Source organism: Coregonus lavaretus, assembly GCF_964263955.1.
Source record: "Coregonus lavaretus genome assembly, chromosome: 17".
Lineage (NCBI taxonomy): Eukaryota > Metazoa > Chordata > Actinopteri > Salmoniformes > Salmonidae > Coregonus > Coregonus lavaretus.
Window position 1 is genome coordinate 29,578,189 of NC_140004.1, and position 21,636 is coordinate 29,599,824.

Consider the following 21,636-nt stretch of genomic DNA (forward strand, 5'->3'; position numbering starts at 1 on the left):
TTGGGTCTTCTTTTTCACTGTGATCATCTAGGCTATGTCCTGTGCAACTATTTGCGATGAATCAGTGCAACAATGTTATCATAAAAAGCCAAAAGGGATTGTAGTGTATTAAGATTATGACTTTGTTAATGTTTTCAAGTGGAACCTGAGAGGATGTTTATTTTAGTGTCAGAGGGAATTGTTTTAGTGTGACGCCACATACAACAGACAGGAAGTGTGTGTTGTAGACAGGGGATTGGACAGTAGAGGGAGCCACCCATATCTTGGGAAGATTATATATACTGGGTAAAAACGAAGAAGAGGTTAGAGCGGCCATTGCAATCTGGGACGCCGCTCTCCGGGTGGTCATGACATCCGTAAACTTATGCTGGAATCTTGTGATATGAATAAACCTTATGATCAAAGGTTCAGTATGAGCAGACTCCTTTGTTTATCAGCAATAACTAGCGACATTGACTCGACACTACAGGATCACACCAATGCACTTTCTCTCCTCCCCGAAATGCATTTTCTATGCTATAAGCCTGTTTTACATTCAGCAATTAGTAAAAACAAGCCTGCTTCTATCCCCAAATAGGCTATTAGGCTTAGTATTTTTAAAAAGTATCAAAATAAATGTCCTCTAGCTTTTGCTGCCTATAGCTGTCCTGGGATTTCACGAGAAGAGGAATGGCCTGTTACGGAGAGGCTTGGGTTGTAAACTGCAGTGATGTAGGCTAATTTGAATAACAGCTCAAACGTCCTGTTTAGTTTCATGCCGAAATAACTGCATAGGCCTACAGCCTAGGCCTGATTATGCAACCATTTAGATCAGTTTGGGTCTATTCTCGACAGTTTAGAAGAACAAGCAAGGTACCTTAGCAGGCCACTCAAATGGTGTATTTCGTCAGGATGTATCCCGGTGTTAAGATAGGCCTACTATAGGAAAATGTGGGGTTCTCCTTTCCAACTCCCGCCCGTTCTTAATGCTGTAGCCTATTTTACATTCAGCAAGCAAGAGCAAGTGTGCAGCTCTCCTCCAATCGTCTATTAGTAGGCTAAAGAAAAAAGTTTGAATTAAGTATCCAACAAGATTTTGTAGTATGGCTTTTCCTGGGACTCCACAAGATATAAAAGGAATAGCCGTGGCAGTTGAGACGCAGGTGCTTAATTATGCAACAGAACAGAGACAGGCTTGAGATGTAACCTATAGCCTAAATAAAAGCGTATGCATATTAGCTCAATGATAGGCTTAATACTGCAGTGAATCTATTCAGAAAGAAAACAAGTTTATCAGATAAGGAAATCATAGGTAGCTACACTATGTGCGCTCTCGAAGGCTGCGCTGAGTGCGCTCCCTCCCAGTCCCCAGGTATGCAGCTGGAAAAGTTAATGTTTCAGTTTTTTAGGGACAAGAAATGTATCCTACCCAGGCTACAACAACACAGTGTAAAGAAGAATGTTATTATTGTTTTCAAGTGAGTACAAAACTCTAGTCTAGGCTGTAAACTGCAGTGAATAGCCAATGTAATAGTGGCGCGGGGGTCAGCTGTTTGTTTACCTGCACCCGCCCGCAATTGCTAAAAACCCATCCACAACCGCCTATGTGATACAGTGAAAATCTGAGGCCCGCACACAACCCTAAACCGCAAATATAGAAAATGCATATTTTATGTGGTTGAAATACTATCAGCTTTTATGATGCTTTTATGATGAAGACAGCACCTCTACAGATGGTATCTAACTGAGCATTACATTCTCTCAAGATGCAGAAAGAAGGAAATCATATTTCTCCACTCCTGTTCCCAAGTCGAAATTTTGCCTACATTTGGTGTATAATTTGACTGCAAGAAATGCTTAATTCTGCAGGAGTTATTATTAAGTCTATAGCCCTATTTGCACGGGACTAGTATTACTAGAGAACGTTGGTTAGGTATGTATTACCCCAGAATGTCCGTTATTCCAGAGGCGCAATATTTTTTTTTAAATTATGCATTTGGCAATGTTCATTTCATTCGCACAAAACGTATCAAACGATTGGCTGTGTAGGCTATTTGGCGTGTGTATGGTTAAGCCCTAAAGTTTAAGCTTATGCAGTAATACCAGATAGCCTAAGATAATTAAAGAAAAACCTCAATGTAGCCTATATAAATTGCACAATAATGGCACATTTATGGATTTTTTAAGGTATTGTTTCTCTTTATTCAACCTGCCCGCCACCTACACAATATTTAATGACCCTAAACCCATCCGCCCAGCGGATATAACCAGCGCATCACTACTAAATTATGACATTTGAATAACCACTCAAATGCCTGGCATTTTGAATGCATCCCGGTATTCATTTAGAAATAACTGCATCTAGCCTGCCTGATTGGGCAACCATTTGAATCAGTTATAGGTTTTTTTTTCGGCAGTTTAGTTTACAAGGTCCAGGCACATAAGAGCAGTAATATGTTGTATTTTGTCAGGATGTTTCTGTTTACATGAACATTCTAATGCTGGGATTTGTAGTGGCTTGCATATGAATTATGATAATGCCCGAACATGGAGGAAGTTGTATCCATAGTTTCCGCGTTTGGCTTCCGTGTTTTAAAAGTGTTCGAAAATTAGGTGGATATCTTCTGGTGGAAGAATGAAATTGTATGAATTGACTTATCAAAATAACGTTTTAATGAAAATATGTAAATCATTGTTATTTTAATATGCTGGTAACAGTTTTATATTTTTATTCGGTTTTATTTACTGCAGTGTCTATTAATTGTCCAAACGCACTGGCAAATTTATGAAAACGTGAAAATGACCATATCTAAGTGCTCGCTTGTCAGAAAATGTTTTTAAAAAAAAGTGTAATATTCTTTCTGGGGGTATATATGAACAGATTTGAATAAGATTTCATGTTGCTAAAATGCTGTCAGTTCCACTTTAAGTATATCATGGACAGGATAGGGTCTTGCAATGGGAATTCCAAACCACCCATTGTATAAAAATACATCAAACATGATTTACCTGAGGCCCCTAGGTGAATCTTTATGGTAATAATCTATGATTACAGTGACGACATTGCTTCCATACAATGCAGCACCAACACAATAAACAGTGTAAACTAGAGTAATGTACAACGCTCACCCACCGTATGCAAAACCATTAATGACCCAATATCAAGGCTTCCTCTTGTGCACCGCCCGCATCAATATTAAGATATTTATCATTTTAATTAGATACTTTTTTCAATAGAGAGGTTCACTTTTGGTTGTTTGGCCTGTACACTTGTACCGAAGACCTATAGAGCCATATAGTTGATGGCTCTAAAACTGTTTAAGTCATATCCGGGACCTAGCTATCCATATTTCATCAAAGATCCTCATCTATAATGGAGGGGGTGCTCAGCTATGGTGAGGGGTGTTACCTGATGGGAGCCGTCTCATCGCCCTTGTCCAGCCACTCCTGAGGAGGGATGATGTACATGCACCACAGGCCCCAGTTGTAGCCGTGGGCCGCGTTGGCGTACTGCTGCACCTCAAACGTGTTGAACTTGATGTTGTCAATGGCCGGGAGGATGATCCGGGTGTGGTCCTCCTTTACCCTGGTCAGGATAGGCTCCGCCCTTAGATAAGAGAAGAGACAGACATCAGGGATGAGCTACTGTGCTGTGACACTGTCATAGAATAGTTTTCTCAAGCACAACCATCAAACAAAAAATCCATCAACATCCCTTTAGGTGGGTACAGTAAGGAAATAAATTGAATACATATGCCCAGCAGTATTGGCTCCCTTGAGATCTTTAGCTACTATTTCTCATGTACAGGGTTGCCAGTGATCCTCAATAAAATCCTTTCTCCAAAAGCCTGCCAAAGTCTTCAACAGTGGCTCGTGCTCTAGGGTGTTTGTTTGGCACATTCTGTGTCAGAGTATATCAAGCAGTGAGCAGCAGCCTCTGTGCTGGTGTCCCCTGGTCATTGAAGTGGCTGGCTACAGAGTTGATCTGTTTGTTTCCTTTCTTTCCTACTCCTTTGGCCTAAGGCATGCATGCTGATACCGTTAGGTAGATGGTAAGGGAATAATCGAGGGTCGCTGTCAATTCTTTCGCCATACTGTCAGCCCTGGCTATATTTTGATCATCTGTCTAAAGTTGGAAGGTCTGCTTCAGTACAGTTTTAAAGCAAATATCCAACCTAGAAGCATGATTCTCAATCTGACAGGAGGCTGCAATTATAATTAAGGTAACTCTTAAACTTAACTCTCTCCATTCTCATCCTCTATCTCTCTCACCACCTTTTCTTAAACTCTCTATCCCCTTCTCTCTCGCTTCCTCCCCGTTCTCTCCATTTCTTTAAAACCAAGCCCATTTATCTTCCAAAAGCAGAATTATTCTTCATCACATCAAGGTAGTGGAAAGCGTGCAGGGGAATGGATCCAAATGGAGCTATAAGTGGGTTTGCCAGTAAAAATGACTGACAGAGGCACTACTTGGTAAAAGCAATCATTTAATAACAGTGGAGTGATTGTAAAAAGCTTCCCATCTCATTGAGAAATATTGGCACATGAGAGACCTGGGCCTCTACTTACTTTAAGGCATAATGGCAATGATAAAAGTCTGCATGGGAGAGGAGTTGAGTTCACCATCTGCTGTTGGAAAGTTGGTTTGTATCCAGGTAAAGAAAGGTGTTGCTGAACCAAGTTGTCTGACAAACATGATTTACCGTATGTGCTTTGAAGTCAAACTTGAATGAGGAAAACAGTCAAACTTGAATGATGAAAACATAATAATTGAAGGGTGATAAAGAATATTGTAATGCTACTTTATATTGTCACTGAACACTTTGAAATTAATTGAAGATGACTGCATTAAGCTTCATTCAACGCTAGGATTTTTGGATAGCCCTAATCCCCCAGTTATTTCTGAGCTATCTATTGACATTGATATGTCATTTCTCAGCCAGCAAATACTATTAAATATAGATTTAATTATCCTTAGAATGAGTAGGCTATGTTTTAATTCCATCAACAACCTTCTGTAAGCTTCGCATTGCCATGTGCCTAACATGGATAGGCAAGGATGAATACAGTATCACATGCTGAGATGTTGCTGGATCCTGTATGCATTCTCTAAACTTGAGGACCCAGAACCCCCCTCTTCTCCAGTTCACTCCATCAGCCATTCATCTTCCCTTGTCCTTCAGAGGGTACAGTAGCACCCCAGAGCTAGCTAGCAGCATGCTCAACACTAGCTACCTCACTAGGTACCTCAGGGGTCCCAGTGTTGATGAGAGAGAAGACAAGGCGTAGAAACAATGAGGGATCAGGTTTGACTGATGAGGGTCGTCATTTCCCCCCTTTGCTCTTCCTATCTTTTCATATGCACCATCACTGTGAGGGTTATTCACAGTCCAGATTCAATCTGGTTTCATATTCAAATAGTGTTTTTTCCCTCAGCGATGGCTCATGTAATATTGTGAATACATTGTGGTAATAGGTCTCGCCATTAGTTGTTATTCTAGAGCTTCTCTCATTTTATCGCTACCTTGTCTGGTTTCAAGCCTTTTTCAAAAAACGTACAGACGTTTTGGAAAAACGGATTATTGTATGCGTTGTTTACTACTGTCACGATAGTCAAAAGGAGCGGACCAAGGCGCAGCGTGATATGAGTACATACTTTTATTTTAATTCACCACACGAACAAAAACAACAAAACGATACGTGAAGTCCTCGGTAACATACACAAACCTACACGGAACAAGATCCCACAAAACACAAGTGCACAAAAGGCTGCCTAAGTATAGTTCCCAATCAGAGACAACAAGCAACAGCTGATTCTCGTTGCCTCTGATTGAGAACCACCCCGGCCAACATAGAAACACTTAAACTAGATCGTGAACATAGAACACAAAACATAGACCCTACACACCCTGGCTCAACATATAAGAGTCCCCAGAGCCAGGGCGTGACAGTACCCCCCCCCAAAGGCGCGGACTGAGACCGCGCCAACATAAACCCAACAGGGGAGGGGCCGGGTGGGCATTCCGCCTCGGAGGCGGATCCGGCTCCGGGCGTGACCACCACCCTCTAACAACCCCCCCGTAGCGCCCCTGGTCTGGTCTGGCCCCGCTGGCTGGAGCTGGACTGGACATCGGTGGAGCGGATTGCTTAGGCTCCGGTGTGGAGCAGCTGACCGGTACCTGACCAGGCACCGGTGAAACAGGCACGGGCTGTGCCGGACTGACGACGCGCACCACAGGCTTGGTGCGGGGAGCAGGGACGGGCCGGACCGGGCTGGCGACACGCACCACAGGCTTGGTGCGGGGAGCAGGAATGGGCCGGACCGGGCTGACGAAGCGCACCACTGGCTTGGTGCGGGGAGCAGGAACAGGCCGGGCCGGGCTGACGACGCGCACCATTGGCTTGGTGCGGGGAGCAGGAATGGGCCGGACCGGGCTGACGAAGCGCACCACTGGCTTGGTGCGGGGAGCAGGAACAGGCCGGGCCGGGCTGACGACGCGCACCATTGGCTTGGTGCGGGGAGCAGGAACAGGCCGGGCCGGGCTGGCGACGCGCATCACAGGCTTGTTGCGAGGGACAGGAACAGGCCGGACCGTACTGGGAACACACACCACTGGCCTTGTGTGGGGATCAGGAACGGGCCGGACCGGACTGGTAACACACCTCAGTACCTCTCGCCGTGCCTCTACACTCTACTTCCCTCTACTGACCAATGGCCCCCGTAACCTGGTGGCCTTCTCTCCTCGTCCACAAAATCGCTCTGTATCTGCCTCCAGCAGCCCCGTCGTCCATGCCGTGTGCCCCCCCAAATTTTTTTATTGGGGTTGCCTCTCGCCTGTCCGACGACGACACTGTTGGCGCCGTACCTCCTCTCTCGCCAGGGCTTTAACTTTAGCCCATGGCCCTTTGCCCGCGAACATATCCTCCCAGGACCACCATTGGCCCACCTGGGCCATCGCCAACCTCTCCAGCTCCTTACCCGGCGTTTGCTCCTGGAAACGCTGCTTGGTCCCGTTTTGGTGAGATCTTCTGTCACGATCGTCAAAAGGAGCGGACCAAGGCGCAGCGTGATATGAGTACATACTTTTATTTTAATTCACCACACGAACAAAAACAACAAAACGATACGTGAAGTCCTCGGTAACATACACAAACCTACACGGAACAAGATCCCACAAAACACAAGTGCACAAAAGGCTGCCTAAGTATGGTTCCCAATCAGAGACAACAAGCAACAGCTGATTCTCGTTGCCTCTGATTGAGAACCACCCCGGCCAACATAGAAACACTTAAACTAGATCGTGAACATAGAACACAAAACATAGACCCTACACACCCTGGCTCAACATATAAGAGTCCCCAGAGCCAGGGCGTGACAGTACCCCCCCCCAAAGGCGCGGACTGAGACCGCGCCAACATAAACCCAACAGGGGAGGGGCCGGGTGGGCATTCCGCCTCGGAGGCGGATCCGGCTCCGGGCGTGACCACCACCCTCTAACAACCCCCCCGTAGCGCCCCTGGTCTGGTCTGGCCCCGCTGGCTGGAGCTGGACTGGACATCGGTGGAGCGGATTGCTTAGGCTCCGGTGTGGAGCAGCTGACCGGTACCTGACCAGGCACCGGTGAAACAGGCACGGGCTGTGCCGGACTGACGACGCGCACCACAGGCTTGGTGCGGGGAGCAGGGACGGGCCGGACCGGGCTGGCGACACGCACCACAGGCTTGGTGCGGGGAGCAGGAATGGGCCGGACCGGGCTGACGAAGCGCACCACTGGCTTGGTGCGGGGAGCAGGAACAGGCCGGGCCGGGCTGACGACGCGCACCATTGGCTTGGTGCGGGGAGCAGGAACAGGCCGGGCCGGGCTGGCGACGCGCATCACAGGCTTGTTGCGAGGGACAGGAACAGGCCGGACCGTACTGGGAACACACACCACTGGCCTTGTGTGGGGATCAGGAACGGGCCGGACCGGACTGGTAACACACCTCAGTACCTCTCGCCGTGCCTCTACACTCTACTTCCCTCTACTGACCAATGGCCCCCGTAACCTGGTGGCCTTCTCTCCTCGTCCACAAAATCGCTCTGTATCTGCCTCCAGCAGCCCCGTCGTCCATGCCGTGTGCCCCCCCAAATTTTTTTATTGGGGTTGCCTCTCGCCTGTCCGACGACGACACTGTTGGCGCCGTACCTCCTCTCTCGCCAGGGCTTTAACTTTAGCCCATGGCCCTTTGCCCGCGAACATATCCTCCCAGGACCACCATTGGCCCACCTGGGCCATCGCCAACCTCTCCAGCTCCTTACCCGGCGTTTGCTCCTGGAAACGCTGCTTGGTCCCGTTTTGGTGAGATCTTCTGTCACGATCGTCAAAAGGAGCGGACCAAGGCGCAGCGTGATATGAGTACATACTTTTATTTTAATTCACCACACGAACAAAAACAACAAAACGATACGTGAAGTCCTCGGTAACATACACAAACCTACACGGAACAAGATCCCACAAAACACAAGTGCACAAAAGGCTGCCTAAGTATGGTTCCCAATCAGAGACAACAAGCAACAGCTGATTCTCGTTGCCTCTGATTGAGAACCACCCCGGCCAACATAGAAACACTTAAACTAGATCGTGAACATAGAACACAAAACATAGACCCTACACACCCTGGCTCAACATACAGTGGGGAGAACAAGTATTTGATACACTGCCAATTTTGCAGGTTTTCCTACTTACAAAGCATGTAGAGGTCTGTAATTTGTATCATAGGTACACTTCAACTGTGAGAGACGGAATCTAAAACAAAAATCCAGAAAATCACATTGTATGATTTTTAAGTAATTAATTTCTATTTTATTGCATGACATAAGTATTTGATCACCTACCAACCAGTAAGAATTCCGTCTCTCACAGACCTGTTAATTTTTCTTTAAGAAGCCCTCCTGTTCTCCACTTATTACCTGTATTAACTGCACCTGTTTGAACTCGTTACCTGTATAAAAGACACCTGTCCACACACTCAATCAAACGGACTCCAACCTCTCCACAATGGCCAAGACCAGAGAGCTGTGTAAGGACATTAGGGATAAAATTGTAGACCTGCACAAGGCTGGGATGGGCTACAGGACAATAGGCAAGCAGCTTGGTGAGAAGGCAACAACTGTTGGCGCAAATATTAGAAAATGGAAGAAGTTCAAGATGACAGTCAATCACCCTCGGTCTGGGGCTCCATGCAACATCTCACCTCGTGGGGCATCAATGATCATGAGGAAGGTGAGGGATCAGCCCAGAACTACACAGCAGGACCTGGTCAATGACCTGAAGAGAGCTGGGACCACAGTCTCAAAGAAAACCATTAGTAACACACTACGCCGTCATGGATTAAAATCCTGCAGCGCACGCAAGGTCCCCCTGCTCAAGCCAGCGCATGTCCAGGCCCGTCTGAAGTTTGCCAATGACCATCTGGATGATCCAGAGGAGGAATGGGAGAAGGTCATGTGATCTGATTAGACAAAAATAGAGCTTTTTGGTCTAAACTCTACTCGCTGTGTTTGGAGGAAGAAGAAGGATGAGTACAACCCCAAGAACACCATCCTAACCGTGAAGCATGGAGGTGGAAACATCATTCTTTGGAGATGCTTTTCTACAAAGGGGACAGGACGACTGCACCGTATTGAGGGGAGGATGGATGGGGCCATGTATCGCGAGATCTTGGCCAACAACCTCCTTCCCTCAGTAAGAGCATTGAAGATGGGTCATGGCTGGGTCTTCCAGCATGACAACGTCCCGAAACACACAGCCAGGGCAACTAAGGAGTGGCTCCGTAAGAAGCATCTCAAGGTCCTGGAGTGGCCTAGCCATTCTCCAGACCTGAACCCAATAGAAAATCTTTGGAGGGAGCTGAAAGTCCGTATTGCCCAGCGACAGCCCCGAAACCTGAAGGATCTGGAGAAGGTCTGTATGGAGGAGTGGGCCAAAATCCCTGCTGCAGTGTGTGCAAACTTGGTCAAGAACTACAGGAAACGTATGATCTCTGTAATTGCAAACAAAGGTTTCTGTACCAAATATTAAGTTTAGCTTTTCTGATGTATCAAATACTTATGTCATGCAATAAAATGCAAATGAATTACTTAAAAATCATACAATGTGATTTTCTGGATTTTTGTTTTAGATTACGTCTCTCACAGTTGAAGTGTACCTATGATAAAAATTACAGACCTCTACATGCTTTGTAAGTAGGAAAACCTGCAAAATCGGCAGTGTATCAAATACTTGTTCTCCCCACTGTATAAGAGTCCCCAGAGCCAGGGCGTGACAACTACTATTATTTGATTTATTGAATGATGTCTACGTGCTACAAAATAAACAGCCCTGCGTGTGTTTTTAACCCATTCAAAACCAATTAAAAGATTGTCTAATATTACGATCAACACTGATTTTCCCAACCTAAGCAAAGTCACACATGCCTGGGGTCATGGAGCGTCATATGGCAGGATAAAAATCTGCCCGATCTCTATCTGTGTGTACTTGAGTCTACATGCCACCTTCTGAGGATGGCTCCTCTCCCTATCTGTCCTACCTTTGTCCTCTGTACAGAGCCCAGAATGCAGGCCGTGTGAGATTACAACTACATTTTTCCAGATTAATGGAATTCCTGTGTGAAAGGTTTCTCAAGCACGGATTTATCAGATAATGGGATCTAGCTCTAGCTTCATTTGCAACCATGTAGCCACAGAACTGCAGGCGCTGAGTGCCTAAAATAGGATCAGTTTAATTTGTTTGCAGGCTAAATGCACCAGAACATGTGAGTTGTCTGTGCAGAAAGTCAAGGGGATTTCATTGTGACATACTGTAGCTTCCATTTATGAGAACATTAGCGCTGTGTGTGTGCATTCGTGTTTGTGTGAGAGAAAGAGAGAGTGTGTGTGCGTGCATGTGAGAGTGCCTGCATGCAAGTGGGCATCTCAGACGTCATCGCCTCCAGTCATTTACATTTTAGTCATTTAGCAGACTCTCTTATCCAGAGCGACTTACAGTTAGTGAGTGCATACATTATTTATATTTTTCATACTGGCCCCCCGTGGGAAACGAACCCACAACCCTGGCGTTGCAAACACCATGCTCTACCAACTGAGCTACATCCCTGCCGGCCATTCCCTCCCCTACCCTGGGCCAATTGTGCACCGCCCCATGGGTCTCCCGGTCGTGGCTGGCTACGACAGAGCCTGGATTCGAACCAGGATCTCTAGTTCCGCAGTGGTCTGCGCCACTCGGGAGTATGTCATGTTTTAGCGGCCCCCCTTGTGACAGCGAAGAGAACAATTTTACATTTTTAAGTTAATTTCCTGCAATTCTGCACTTTTTGCCATGGGGTGTAGCGAAAATGTTGCTGTTTTAATTTGCTGCAATTCTACAAATTTTGTCATGGGGTGGAGAGAAGATTTAGCAATTTTATAACTAATTTCATGCAATTCTATTCATTTTGCCATAGGATCGAGGTAAATGTTTGCAGTTTTTAATATGATAACTGATGATCAATGGGCCCCACCCCGGTCGGTAATTCGACCATGCTTTCTGCAAGTTTAGATAGCTGGCCGCTAGACTAACTTACCAATCTAAAATTGTTTAGCTGATGTGCTAATTGAGTGACTGCTGATGCATAACCACATTTCGAAATTGCACCTTGTGTATTCTATTATTCTAACTCTCAACAGTAAGTTGAGACCCCGACTGAGTTCTTAAAAAAATACAAATGGGCTGCCAGTTGCCCATCCCTGCTCTAGCACATTAAGACTGCACACTGTGCACAGCTCTTAGACTATCCAGTCACACAATTGTCTTCAGGGTTGTTTCTTTGGATAAATAATGATTGAATCTGTAGCAAAAATATTCATATTGGGCAATACTACTCCTGTAAAAATGACTGCTCCAGATGAAAGGTAGAGAAGGTAATTCACACTGAATTTAAAGTTACAGTGAATAAGGTTTTGGCAATATCTTGATAGATTCTTGATATTACTTTGTACGCTTTCAGTTGACCTGGTAGGTATACAGTATAGGCTTGGGGGTTAAGGCTGATTTGATAGCACTGTAGTATTAGCAGCATAAATCTCTGTCTATTCTGTATTTTTGGATGCCTGCCTGGTGTGTGGTCTGTGAAGCACTCACTGTGTAAGCATTTACACCATCATTCTCTTTTCAAGATGGATAAACACTGAACCAAGACCAGTCAGTCAGAGCTAGGGGAAAGGAAAGGCATGTTTCACTTTAGCTCAGATTTTGTTTTGAAGGCCACAGGTTTCTAAAACTCAGTACTGTTTAATTAAAAATAATACTTGTAGTAATAGACCTGCACAGCACAGCAAGCAGACTGAGTTCATTATATCCATTAAAAGCTGGAGCCCACAGCAGGGCCTGGCAGGGCACCGGAACTGGCAGTTTGAATCCAGGCCCAGCCAATCAGGGTGGCTAAGATTATTTTTATATATATGTTTTGTAACCTATTCGCCAATAATGTGATAGGTCCACTTGATTCAGCTGTCCTGCATGCCGGGCAGGTGAAGTGTTCCCATTTTAAACAATTGTATTTGTCTGAAGATACAACCTCTGCCTACCAGGCAGGCCCAGAGAGCTAAATTAGGTGCACCTGTAGTCATACCGCTGGCCAATCGGATAGCTTAGATCACCGTGTCTACAGCAGCTTCCATGAGCCCACAGCAAAGTTGATGCTGACTGTAGAGCAGGCTACTGTAAGATTTAAAAACCATGCCTAGAGAGAGATTGTCAAAGAGTACAGCAAAGGGGTGCTGTTTTTATGAGTGAGTTTTATTTGTTTTAGCACTACAACACTGTTTTTATTCAGCACTTTTAGAAATCGCACTCTCTCCCTCATTCCGACTGACCCTCAGTGCAGTGAAATAAAAAAACGAGTTATTTCAAATTATGCTCGGATGTGCCTCGCAAATAGTAGGCTACAACAACTGACATTGTAGGTGCACTTGATCTCCCACGCCCAGTAGAGAATTGCACTCGGCTTGCATTTTGAATCAGAAAGTGATCTCGACTAAGAAAAGGTTAGTGACCACTGTTCTAGTCTATATAGGCTTTGGAATATTATTATGTGTATTAGAATACTGTTATAATTTACCTTTCCTTTGATGTTGTTTAATATGCAGCGTGTAACCTAATCCAAACCTGATCTACTTTGATTGGCCTCCATGCTAGTGATTAAATGGTTACATTTGTGGCCACCTTGCCTAGCCTACTATCTCCTGGTCTCTGAGCCAGTGATCTGAGAGATTGCCAAGCCTATTGTAATTATTACTGTTATGTTAGGGCTTTATGTTCTAGTCTCAAAGTCTATTCATTAAGCTATAGGCCTCTGGTTTATTATATGTAGGTATATGTGAGTCATGGATTTACATAGGCCTACAAGACTATTTGATCTGTAATGCAAAAGCACATGTTAGATGGTTTGTTGTATGCGATCGATTACAGTAGGGTATAGGGTAGGTAATGCTTTTATGATAATTTAATGATGATTTCAGTGCCTACATTTTGGCCCACCTACATTTCTGCTGGCTGGGCCATCAACGGATTTCTGCCTATGCCACTGATTAAAAGTGATTCATTTCCAAGCTTTGAGAAATATGTCAGATTACTTTTTAATTGTTTCGCACATAACTACATGGAAATAAGGTCTGTGTGTTGCCATCTATCCCTTTTCCTTTGTTTGGAAAACAAGTGTTTAGTTCACAAATTTGTCTAAGATAAGCACCTAATTGAATCCTGTTTAAATATGTAAAACACTTCTGAACAACGAATGCAATGTATGCAAAGCACATAATCCAAACCAGTTGAGAGGTCCTTGGAAGAGGTTGGAACAGTCACATTGCTCTTTTCTCTTTTATTTGTCCTATTTTCCATTCCCTGACCTCAATCTGAATCCTGGGAAACGGTGGGATGACAAGGTGCAGCAGCATCACAGCTTTAAAGCGTGGGATTGTGAGCCGTGCATTTCATTACAGCCATGCAGCCAACATCCAACACCCACAACCTCTTATCTCCCCCACACACTCAGCAGGCACACACACTCACATAACGTTCGCATGGACTAATCATTCATCATTAATAATCGGAGACGGTGCAGAATTAAAAAAACAAATAAATATACATTTATCTGAGGCTCTCCCTGTGAGTTCAGAGTTCAAGAGGCGTGGATGCTCATTACAACCCTGCCGTATTTCCACCACATTAATTGTATTTACTGAACAGAAAAACGGAGCTTAGCGGGATTAGACTGTTCGCCTCGGAATGGATGACCCTGTTTCTCAGCCTTGGATGTTCAGTTGTACTGGAATGGCTTCAGAGGGAGGAAATTGATTGTGCACATATTTCGATGACACAAAATAATGCAATGATATAACATCCTGTAAAACTGAAAGTAAATATGTTCCATCCATTCCATTTGTGAAAACTATTCACATGAGAACTACTCACACTTAAATAAACCAAGTATGATGCAATTATATCTAACTATCCTATAATTCCAAAAATGTGTATAATGAATTGTATACTAAGGGTAAACAATATCAACTAGACCGCTTCTTGGCTTCAGAATGCCAGCACGTTCACTTGGCTCAGCAAACTGGATGCCAGGGCATGCACTAGTAGTTTTTACAAGGTCATTCACTGTGCCTCATGACAAAAAGGCAGGGGAACAATCCATCTCACTTATCACTGAAGTATGTGCCATAGTGCATATTCATATGATGATGAATAGAGGGGTTTGTGACTGTAATGAATGGACACATCTAATGTTGCGGGCTAGCAGCACAATACACCACATACATTCAACAAATTTGTCATGTTTTTTCCCCCATATTCCCACTGAAATATAATCTATTATACTCAGCTCTGTGCAAACATATAAGCCCACTCACAGTTGAAGTGGGGAAAAAATTGAACAAAACCTATTTCCTAGAATGCCTGATGCTTTTCATCTCATGTACAGTATCTCTATGTTTTTTTTAACATACCGCAGCTTCTTCCAGAGAATCAGTGGTATCCAAGTGTAAATATAGACTCACGTAAAGCAAATGCACGGCTGCCGTACCGAACAAAAGCCACACTAGAGAAATGTTTTAAACGTAGAGTGTGTGTGTGAGTGAGTGAGTGTGTGTGTGTGTGTGAGTGTGCGTGAGTCATGAAGGCAGCAAGTGAGCTAACTCAAAGGAAATTCTGACAGATCCCTGCATGTAAAACAGGAGCGAACATCAGAAACAATGAGGGTGGTCCCGTGGAAGTGAAAGGGTGGTGAGGAGGTGGAAAAGCACATACATTTTTTAACAGGAGCAGATGGGGAAACAGATGAGGGAACCACCAGGGTATCAATTATCATCACCCACTCCAACTCCTGATGAAACCAACCAACCAACTCCCCCATGTAGCTGGCTGGCTGGCAGAGACACCCTGTGGGTTTGGAGTGTCCATTAAGTTCTCACTAAAAGCCCTCCTGGGCGAGGATCAAGGTACATGAGATCCTCCTCTGCCCAGAGGTCAAAAGGTTGACATTGATGAATGATTAGCGGATCAGATCACAGTAGATGGACTGTCTGTGGCAATATGTGATTTGGTTTGATTTTGTATGATACTATCTGTGTTCATATTTGTGTATGTCTTTTTCAGCTTTGATGCTGTGTGTTGATTTATTATAGTAAAATCTATGTAGGAATCACACAGTTGTTTATTCATAAGTAGGGAGGAGGGGACCAGGACGTGACCTGACTTGGTAAATCTAGGCCCTAGATTTTCCTGTTACAGGGAAACTCTAAGCTTTATTCATAACACATGATATAATTCAATACTCTTGAACAAGATATTTAACCTCTATTTTATTGAAGCGATAAGTAAATATATTCTGCAAATATTTGTCGTCTTCTCTTCCCTTTCTGGTTGATGTTTTAGTTATGAAGCAGCGGTGGTATCTTGTTAGGTGAAGTGCCTGAGCTACAGCCAGGGAGGTAGACAAACAATGTATTACCCAAACCTTCGGTTCCAGCCCTCCCCCAGCTTCCCCTAGCTTCCCCAGGAACACACCACAGACACTACGTCTTGAAAAGCCTGACAGGATGACAGGCTCAAATTAGGTGCCAATTACAAGGCGCTTGAGTGACTTGTTTGGTGGTAAGCATAGGTGCCAGCCAGACATTGGGTTGAGACCCCCATAAGTAATTTCCATCATGCTTATAAGACTAAAGCCTAAGGCCTGAGGAGGGTGAAACAATGTGGCAAAAACAATATTTCATCTGTTATCTCTTATTTCATTGTCCCAACACCGTAAAAACATGGTTTAGGCTTATGTGAGCGACTTACAGTACAGTACAGTACAGGTAACATAATTGAAACTCAAGCAGTGTCTTTTCTATTGGCCATTAGTCACAGTTCAGAAGTGATGAGGTTGAACCTTAGGAAAAGCTTATTAACTGTTCTAACTCATTCAAAATGGAGGTCATATTCCCTGAATGTGCTGCCTCAGTAAGAATTCCTCCTAGCATAAGCACTGTTTAGCTGACACTTAATCAAAATGCTTGAGGAGCGACCTGCATATTTAATCTACGATTATGTAGGACTACAACCCTTGCACTCTAACATGAACCCCAAGAGTAAAAAGGACAATGAAGAGATACTGTATGAAGATGAAGCACAGTTCTTACCAGGCAGTGTTGAACTCTACATGGGCATCAAAGAAGCCTACGACTGGGGCGGTTGCAGCATTCCAGCCGTGTATCCTGGCTCGGATCAGGCCCTCCCTCTTACTGTTGCGGACAATCTTCACCAGGCCTGGGTAACGCTTGTTCACATACTGGTCCAGATTGAACTTCAGCTCCACTGGAAAGACAAGAGAAAGAGAATCAGTTATTTTGGATAACAGAAACACTGACAACTAGCCGGTGCCCCCGCACATTGACTCTGCACCGGTACCCCCCTGTATATATAGCCTTCCTACTGTTATTTTATTTTACTTCTGCACTTTTTTGTAAAAACTAAATGCATTGTTGGTTAAGGGCTGTAAGTAAGCATTTCACTGTAATGTCTACACCTGTTGTATTCAGCGCATGTGGCCAATAACATTTGATTTGATTTGATTTGATTCACTGCAAATGAATAAATAGCTTGCAGAAAGTGTTGTTCGAATCTGGTATACAACAAAACATTTGTTATTCTGAAAAGAATGGGGTTATGAATTGCCCGAAGAACAACACACAACAGAGCTCAGCATCATGAGTTACATAGAATAAGTAAAAGTAGATCGACCCAGCACAACACAGATTACCTTATTCTTTCTGTACTGTAAAAATTTTCTCTCCCTCTTCCCCTACTGCGAGGGATGAGCCTAGCTTTCTTTCTGTGTCACTGTCATCCCTGGAAATAAAGTCTGTGAGGTAAACAAGCAGTTCCACAAATGGCAGACTGACTGACTGACTGAGCCCATGTAATGTTTGTGGAGGATTGATGAGTGTTTGAGGTTCTCCCCTCAGGTTGCTGAGTGCTCAACTTTCTATGGGAAGGAGAGAAAGAATAATAAGGGCAATTGACGTGCACAGCTTCATAACGGAGCTGACGCCTGGAGCTGACGCCTGGAGCTGACGCCTGGAGCTGACGCCTGGAGCTGACGCCTGCTCAGCACATAAATCAACCTCTGAAAGAACACCAGGGCTAATCTGTATGTCTCAGTCGGATAGAGGAGGTGCTGTCATTGAAAGTGTTTTCAGTTATTCTTGTCAGACTGAGTAAAGCTGGTATGCCTAGAAGTTTTGAGGCATTAAACATTAAGCAACCTTTGACTACAATACGACACTTCAGACAACCAATGGGATCTGACCAGGAAAAACTCTGGGCCATAGTGATAGGCCGCATTGACCTGACGTCTACACCCTAGTTTAACTCCAGGCTCTCTCTGGGAGTTTTTACGGGTCAGGTCATGTTGTCTATTTGGGATCCTTGGGATGTCCCAACTCTGATGTCACCCCATTGAAGTTGACATTTAAAAGGGTTAAGGTAAAGGTTAAGAATAGTGTTAGGGTTAGGGTTAGGTAAGGGTTATGGTTAGGGTAATGGTAGGGGTTAAGGTTAGGGTTAGGGTTTAGGGTAGGGACATCCCAAGGATTCCAGATAGCATAGCACTAACTGTGAGAGTATGGTGCATGTCTCTGTGTCTCTGTGCCTGCCTGTTGGCTTATGTGAGTGTGTGGAGGCATTTATGTTTATGTTTACTAGAATGGTTTGTGACCTATGTGCAAACCGTGGCCACACAGATGCAGCTAAAAAATGATGAAACCCAACAGAGTGCAATAATTGCATGGCTGTTCTCCTGGGGGGGGAGAAATGTTAAAGGATCCCCTCTGGTGCTCAGCAAACAAATAGAAAGTTGGAATGCATCAGCAGCACTGGATAATTTTGGACCAAGGAATAGTAGGTTTTAAGGGATTGACAGTGCAAAACAGAAAATAAAAATATGAATTTGAAATTAATATGAATATTAATTTGAAATATGAAATGAACAGATATTGCACCGTACATGTAGCCATAGGATTTCACGGTGGAAATTGTAAGATTGCGGGAGGCCTACTGCTGTCTCTGATAGATGAGGTAAGGTAGTGAGAAAATGCATTGGTTTGATTTGATCAGTCTAAGGGCTTACACATTTTTCATCTGCATATATCAAGTGGTTTAGTTTGATGTATGACGTCTAGACTGTGTCTACTGCCTAATGCTCCTTGTGTGGTCAACAGAGATTGGCGGCCTGTGTGTAGCCATGTTGATTAAGGCTGATTGGCAGTCATATATTACATAACATAATTTCCCACAGAGAGAGAGAGAGGTCATATTTTTATTTAATGACTCTTGATGATCAACTGCAATACACTTGTATTTGGATTCAGCCTCTCTTGTCATGTTATGAGCTGTCACTTCAGATCAACAGATTATATTTTAATTATATGTACCATTTAGTTATCCATTTACTTGCAGTATTTGGTAGACAGCCTAGTGTTAGCCAGGTAGCGTAGCGGTTAAGAATGTTGGGCCAGTAACTGAAAGGTTGCTGGTTTGAATCCCCGAGCTGGCAAGGTGGAAACATCTGCTGTTCTGCACTTGAGCAAGGCAGTTAACCACCAACATTAACTGCTCCCCAGGCACCGATGATGTGGATTAAGGCAGCCCTCCGCACCTCTCTGATTCAGAGGGGTTGGGTTAAATGCGGAAGACACATTTCGGTTGAATGCATTCAGTTATGCAACTGACTAGGTAACCCCCTTTCTTTTCTTTAGATTTGGATTCCAACAGGCTCATTAAACCGTTTACATCTGATAATATGTGAGCTGGAACAATGAATGAATGTTTGGGACTGCTACTGTATGGTATACACACCTAGATAAAATCCTCATCAAGTAGAACATGAATTTAGCTCCCCCGCCCGCCCAGCTATGGCTAAGGAGCAACCCTGAAAAGAAACCTCTCAGCAACCAATACATGTCCCAGCTAAAGGATGTGTCAGAGAGACAAGAAAAGCATGTTCCTTGTGTGTGACTCATTTTGCCTCTGAGCTGTGCTTCAAGTAGCCAAGCCTGCATGTTAATAGTCTAATGTCACTGGAGAGAACAGCTTCTACATCTGCACACATTACCATCACCAATCACAACCATTAAACAATGGGGTAGACAGATAGGGGGGAGTAGGTGGGTTGGTATTTTGCCGCAGCGGCTGCCATTTGTGCCTACCTCGTTTGGTTTAAATGGTTGCCTATTGCCTCTACGGGGACAGTGGGCATGTGCCAATGTTGACTCTTACTTGGTCCTCTTTCAGGATGTTATTTATGCACCTCCTCTCTGCGCCAGCCTGAGGGATGCTGGGACTACGCCCAGATCCATGCCAAGTGATGGAGGGCCAAGTGTCAGTTGAAATCTAGTTCACTGTCCCTGTCCTCTGAAACAGGCAGGCTTCTGGGAGTCGGGGCTGTGCGGGGCCGCCTGCCATTGGGCGTGCAGGTGTGTGGAAGCAACCAAAACCTCATGCAGCCCAAATCACAGTGGAGATTTTTTCTGGTTATTTTTAAATTCACTAACAGTGTTCAAGAGCACAACCCTGAGGGTGAACACACATACACACACAGATAGATAGACATGCAGACAGAGAGAGAGAGAATCCCACTTAAGTTAGACATTTCTTTCTTGTTAAGAAACTTGACTAATTAGATCAAGACTGTTTATTTGTTTTATAAGGGAATTGACACCTCTGGCACTTTTCCCACACACAAACAGATGCAATTCTTTGTTTGTGACACCACCCTCCACTTTTAAAGAGACAAAAATGAAATGGAGAAGTAATGTTTGTGGAGCAATGCGCCATAACAAAATGCAGTAACACAAGGATTGTGGTTCTTCTAATGAGATGTTGGAAACAATCTAGTAGAAGCTTCTGGTTTTGCTTGCTCTTTAGGATCTAGGTCGGGAGACAGTAGCAGCACTGTGACAAATGCGATGTAAAAATGACTTTATAAATTCTATTGATTGATTGATTGATTGAGTACAGCCACAAGGAATGAACAGTTAGATGGTTATACTAAAGAAGCATCTAGACTAGAAGTCTTACCACTGTCACTGTTGTCGTCCACCAGGATGATCTCCTTGAGAAGGTGTGCAGGGGTGTGGTTGACCACGCTGTGGACGGACCGCAAGATGACCGACAAGGCCTCGTTCACAAAGATGAACACCACTGAGATCTGAGGGAGGTCCTCTTGGTAGGTCAACTGCTTGCATCTGTAATGAAAGAAATCAGACAGTTTTAGAATTATAGAACACAATTCAGGATTTGGAGAGTGAAACGGTCAAAGTGAGCTGCCCTCTTTAATTTGAATAAAGCAAGTTTTGTTTGGATGTTCTAAACATTAATTGTATGACGCAGAAGATGTTGAAATGCAAAATGTATGAAGAGTTGTGTATGTACTGTATGCTCAGTGAATGAATAGTGTTTTATATTGATGTCCCCTAAAACCGTAACACGGTCCCAAACCATATTCTAACAAAACAAAGTAGGGGAAATAGGAACACACCCATTCATGTGAGTTTTGTGGCAAGGGAAAGCAGCAGCCTGGCTGTAAATGGAAGATGCAGCCCCGTCCTGCGAGGCAGATGAGGTGTGAAGAACAGGGCTGGGAATGACACCAACACGGGGGGGGGGGGGGGGGGGGTCTCTCTCTCTCTCTCTCTCTCTCTCTTTCTCTCTCTCGACCAGGTGCTCAACTGCTCTCTCTCTATCTCTCTAGACCAGGCTCTCAACTGCTCTCTCTCTCTCTCTCTCTAGACCAGGCGCTCAACTGCTGCCACTGATTAGGCCTCACACCAACGTCATAGTAACTGGAACTGTGGAGCAGTGATTTTAGTGATTGGAATCCCATTTCATGTTGCCATTTTAAATGACCCAGTTAATGAAATGAATAGCACACGACCACAGTCGTGGTTGCTGCTGTACACAAGCACACAAACAGGCACCAGACAGTAGCATTTCAATTATTGTTCTCTTTAGATGTTGTTCATTATCATAGCCAGTTGGACTCCTTCCATTGCATTTCCCTAGGGGTTTCACAGTAGCATAAGACTTTCCAGGC

The 21,636-nt window shown here is 44.4% G+C and overlaps 1 protein-coding gene across 1 annotated transcript in view; it reads right to left on the reverse strand.

Moving 5' to 3' along the window:
- The window catches only part of LOC311144522 (polypeptide N-acetylgalactosaminyltransferase 9), a gene marked incomplete at both ends in the record, with an annotated part of 102,060 nt that overhangs the window by 54,279 nt on the left and 26,145 nt on the right, over positions 1-21,636 (reverse strand). Inside the window, 3 exons of the mRNA XM_084180548.1 lie at positions 3,389-3,586; positions 16,685-16,859; positions 20,622-20,788. Coding sequence (XP_084036674.1) covers positions 3,389-3,586; positions 16,685-16,859; positions 20,622-20,788 — 540 coding nt within the window. The remainder of the gene's footprint in view (positions 1-3,388; positions 3,587-16,684; positions 16,860-20,621; positions 20,789-21,636) is intronic.